At 47.1% G+C, this 5,042-nt stretch overlaps 1 protein-coding gene across 1 annotated transcript in view; it reads left to right on the top strand.

Moving 5' to 3' along the window:
• The first annotated feature begins 2,938 nt into the window (after window positions 1-2,938).
• Window positions 2,939-5,042, top strand: part of LOC119317611 (calpain-type cysteine protease ADL1) — a 16,806-nt gene continuing 14,702 nt past the window's right edge. The window contains exons 1-2 of the mRNA XM_037592094.1: window positions 2,939-3,147; window positions 4,638-4,824. Of these exons, the coding sequence (XP_037447991.1) occupies window positions 4,697-4,824 (128 nt within the window). The 5' untranslated portion in view covers window positions 2,939-3,147; window positions 4,638-4,696. The remainder of the gene's footprint in view (window positions 3,148-4,637; window positions 4,825-5,042) is intronic.

Here is a 5,042-nt window from a genome sequence, read left to right on the forward strand (position 1 = left end):
CCTCTCTTTAATGTGAGTTTTCAAACCATTAAGAACAAGATCTGCCAAGTCTCTCTCAGTTATCACTAAGCTATAACATCGGTTTTTTATCTCTAAACCTCTTGACATAATCGGTGACCGATTCATCATGTTTCTGCCTAACCGATGTAAGATGCGACAACTTTAGCTCATTATCGCCGCTATAAAAGTGATCATGAAACTTTTGCTCTAATTGCGACCATAAGAGAATTGAGCCATGTGGCAAAGCAGCAAACCATGAAAATGCGGTACCAGTTAAAGATAATGAAAATAAACGCACTTTAAATTCTTCTATGGAACCTGCTTCACCCAACTGTGCTAGATACTTACTCACATGCTCCCAAGTTGTTTTCGTACCCTCACCACTAAATTTAACAAAATCAGGAACCTTATAACCTTGATGGTAAGAAATTGCATCGAAGTGTTCAGGATAAGGCTTTTGGTACACACGACTCTTTACTTTCGGCTCGTTTCCGAAAGTTTCTAGAAACATCTTATGCAAATCCTCCCTTAATTTAGCTAAAATTGGATCCGAGGTAGATGAAGATGTTTGTGTCAATGGCATAGGAGCAACCTGAGTACTAGCTATTGGTGCAACTTGTGGGATGGGCGCCGGACCATAATTCGGCGGAAGACCAAACATGCTTGCGCCTATGGGTGGTGTGACAAAGTGATTCGGCGTTGACGCTGAATTGGGCACACTCATAATAGGATTAGGGTATGTGGGTGCAGCCACAAGCTGGTTGGTTTGAGTAGGGTAAAAATTCAACGGCATATTATATTGTTGTTGCATAGGTGGTGCCGATGAAAGAGGTAAAATTGGACTAGGGTTTTCAGATATACCAACAGTACCACTAGATGACGGAGGCATATTTTTCTTAGCACTAGTATTTGCCACAAAAGAATTGTATGTCATCACATTACCCTTACTAACAAGATTTTCAATCACAGCCACTTGCTCTGGAGAAAAAACTTTACTCACAGTGATTTCATCTTGTTCATCAATGAGAGGAGGGAAATTGATGTTTCCAACCGGAGTGATGTTGCCTTGACGGTCCTTCTTGAAACTTGAAAGAAACGCCTCCAAATCCTCCTCCTCGCGCTTCTTCTTGAGCGCCTCAAAAGCCTCTTCATGTTGCTTCTTGCGCGCTTCGTAGGCTTGGCGATGTTCATCCGATAGTTCATCAAGACCGGGCTTAATGATGTTATCGGTGCTAACTTCTGAGGGCTTCGGGAGATCAGACATGGTTGATGATGATTCTTGATCACCGGAGTCGCCAAAAAGTGTGTTCGCACACGAACACGTCACCGTGTACCTCCAACGCCGAGGGTGATGCACCGCAGCTCACGTCGAAGGAGACTCGTCCGGAAGCGCGGTACGCAAGCAATCCGGCGGGTGCTTTTCAGGACCCGAAACCCCACGCGTCCGGGAGGGACCCCGTCTGGACGTGCGGCGGCTATGGGGTGCCCTAGGTCGGTTCGCCCGCCCCTAGAGCCTCGAGGATCACTGCCCTTCAACACGAAGAACGAACGAAAAACGAGAGAGAAAGAACAAAGGAGGGATGTAAAACTAGGGGTAAAAGTAGATGTATTTTGCGATTGTGTGTTGTTGTTCAATCGGCCGTCACCTCTCGTCTATATAAGAGGCGGATGGACTTCCCGTATAAGAAAAGGACTTGCCTTGTCGTTCAAATCATCAAAATCTGGCCAAATTCGGATTTCTCACGACTTCCGGCCCGGATGTCCGGCTCTAGGCCTGGATGATCCGGCCTAGCACAGTCTTCTGACAACAGCTTACTGTTTTGACTCTAAAATCCACATACAACCTCGGATTTGGACGTTTTTTATATCCAAGTCAACCGCCTCAACGAGGCGCACAACTTTCATGTTGAACACTTTTCGATCTGAGGCCATCTTAAGAGTGTTTCGGGTCATTTTCTAAAGTCTGCAGCAGAAAAACTTATCCGGACGTCCGGATTCATGTCCGGATTATCCGAGCTTTACCCAGATGATCTGGGTGCCATCCGGATGATCTCGCTTCACGGGGCCCAAAATTTATGGTTCTGTTGATTTACCCAGATGATAGCCCGGATGTTCGGGTCTTTCATCCGACCGAAAGCCGGATGGTCCGGATCCCGGCCCGGATGATCCGGCCAAATACTGCTGCAGCCCATTGTTCCGCCTGTAACTTTTGCATACGACCTCGGATGAGGACAATTTTTATATCAGAATCGTGCGTTTCGACAAGATGAAGAACTTTGTAGTTGAAAGTTTTTCCATCCAAGACCATCTTAATTAGGTTTCATGCCATTTTCTAATCTGATGTCAACACGGGTATCTTTAAAATTGTCATAAGTTCTGCATCCGAACTTCGTTTTGGACCATCTCTATATTTATTTCGATCGGCTTGAAGAGAGTCATCCAATGGTGACATGACATCATGAATTTAAACTCATGTTGCTACAGCCTCTTTGCGATCATGCCATTTTCTAGTGTCAACACAAGAGGAGATGCATGACAACTTAAGATGTCTAGCAGAGCAGTGTTGAAAGAGAGCACATCCTTTCCCATGGCCACACTCGTGCATGTGTAGTCTGCACACGTAGCAACTCAATGAATTTTTCTTTTGCGAATGAACTCGATGAAAATTCAAAAAAGAAAAGAAATGCCTACGAGTCGTTCTTTTCAGGGGCGGGACATGACATGAGCCTCGAGAGAAAAGGAAAACAGGTCTGGTCGAACGCGTGCCGTTGCTCGGTCGTTGGTTCGTGTACCCCGGCCCGAGTCCCTCGGCGCAGGCACACTCGCTCACGCACGCACGCACACGGCACGAGCTTCAGCTCACGCCGAGGCAGTCGCGCAGGAGACGCGCACGCACCAACCAAACACTAGTCAGCAACGCAGCCCACCCAAGTTGACAATCGTCACTCCCTTGTCTCCCCCACCCAGCAGCTCCCGTCTCCCCCTCTCGCTCTCGCTCACGCTCACGCTCACGACACAGGTCCGCACAGCCGCACGGAGACGAATCGAATCGAAGCCCGAGCGGAGGACAGGCGAGGCCGTACCTAGGGTTTCGCTCGCCGGCGAGGATCCCGACGCAGCGCCGCCAGAGGCAGCGCCTCCGCTGAGGTAACTGCCCATCTGTTCCGGCCCCCCTCCACGCCGCTGGGTCTAGTCGAGCTCAAGCTAGGGTTTCCGCGACGGAATTCCGGGGGGTTTTCGGCGGGGTTCGCCGGATCTGGAGGGGCTCGGGGGGCCGATTGGGAGCGCTCCTCGCGGGAATTGCGGGCTCCGGAGGCGCCGCATTGGCGGTGGTTGGTGGGGGGCGGAATTGGGGACGCTTCCTGCGCGTAGTGCTTGTGCCGTACGCTACGGGATTCCACTTTCCGGGGAGCTTGTATGCATGTACGAGGCGAATGTTGAAGGTTTTATATAGGGTTTTTGGGTTGCGATGGCTGCTCGACCTCTCCCTGGAGGAAGCCTGGAAATGATGCCGCCTGCTTAGGAGCTTAGGAGCACCGCGTTGCTGCATGTGGTGCTTTAGTTGCCGTCTGGAGTGGTGTTGATTTGGTGGCCATTTGGGGGACTTTGTAGCAAATGACTTGGTTAAGTTTAGTCGTCTCTACAGCGTAGACACACTGGGTATAGACATTAGGCTGGTACTGTTTCAGATATAGCTGTGGATAGGGTGATTTTGCCGGGCAACGGTTGGATTTGGCGCTTTTTGTATGTATCTTTGAATTTGCGAGACACATCTCTTTCCATTTTTGCTTGCCTGGCCTCCGCGTTGGTGCCTACATGACTGATGTGTTGATATTAATATCCTTAATATTCCGTGTAGCTTAATTCTTGGTGATTTAGGCTAAGCCTCTGATTTGCTGAACTGGATGTGCTTCAATAAATTTTAGAAGCGAATTTCCGTTGGGGTCAATTAGAAGATTCACTGTAGTGATCAAATTTAGTACGCGATGTTAATGGGTTAACTCGAGTTCATTGATTGGACTTCACCGATAGGCAGCAATTGGTCCTGTGATACTGTATTTGTAATGTTTGACGGAATTGGGATTACTTTAGGTGATGACGTTACTACTGGTCCTAGCGCTATTTTTATTTTATTGAATTTTTGTCGTTACTCTCACGGATCTAGACTTAGTCTTCACCCAATTGGAGTCGGACAAGTGAGCTGTCCTACTAATCGTCGGAATTTTCATTGGTTCATAATGGTGCTGCTAAGGGGCAATCATTTATTGTAATGGGCGCTACCGTTTCGCTTTTCTAGCTGTCAGATAACGGACTTCTTAAAATGGTGTTGAAATATTATTTTCCGTTCTTGATGCTTTTCTGGTTTACTAACGAAATCCTGAAGTCATGCCGATATTGTGACTTTGAGGCTGCGATGGTATTGTTTGGTACTCCTACACATACATCACCTTGTCTCTATGTGAAGTTGTGCTAGCGTAGGGCAGCATGGTGAGACAAAATTTATTCTATGGGCTGTGATTGAATACACTCGAGTGACGTGTAGTAAACGCTAAACCTGTATACTCGAGTGATGTGTAGTTATTTTTGGCATTGTAATTTCTAATTATGGGATTTATCACGTTCTACTTGTTTGGCAGGTTTCTTCGGGCCTGTACCCATGCTTTCAGCTTTCAGAAGGTGATTGTAGAGGGGGAGGATGGAAGAGGAGGAACATCGTGGAGTTGTTCTGGTATGCAGCGTCTGTGGGTTCCTCTTCGCTGTCCTTGGCCCTCTCAGCTTTTGGATTCTATGGGCTGTGAATTGGAGGCCATGGAGGTTATATAGGTATGCTGGTGATTGAATATACTTTTTTGCGAGGATTATGCTTTTATTTGCATGTATCATTTGTTTGGTTCTTACTTGGGATTAACTAATAATCTGCTATGTTAAATTCGTTGTTTGTGCACTCTATTTTTTCCTATTCAAATTCCATGCATTTTATCGTTGTGTACCATTGAATGTTGGTATTGATATAAAGCTTGACGCACCAGTCTAATCACACG

Source organism: Triticum dicoccoides, chromosome 6A, assembly GCF_002162155.2.
Source record: "Triticum dicoccoides isolate Atlit2015 ecotype Zavitan chromosome 6A, WEW_v2.0, whole genome shotgun sequence".
Classification (NCBI taxonomy): Eukaryota; Viridiplantae; Streptophyta; class Magnoliopsida; order Poales; family Poaceae; genus Triticum; species Triticum dicoccoides.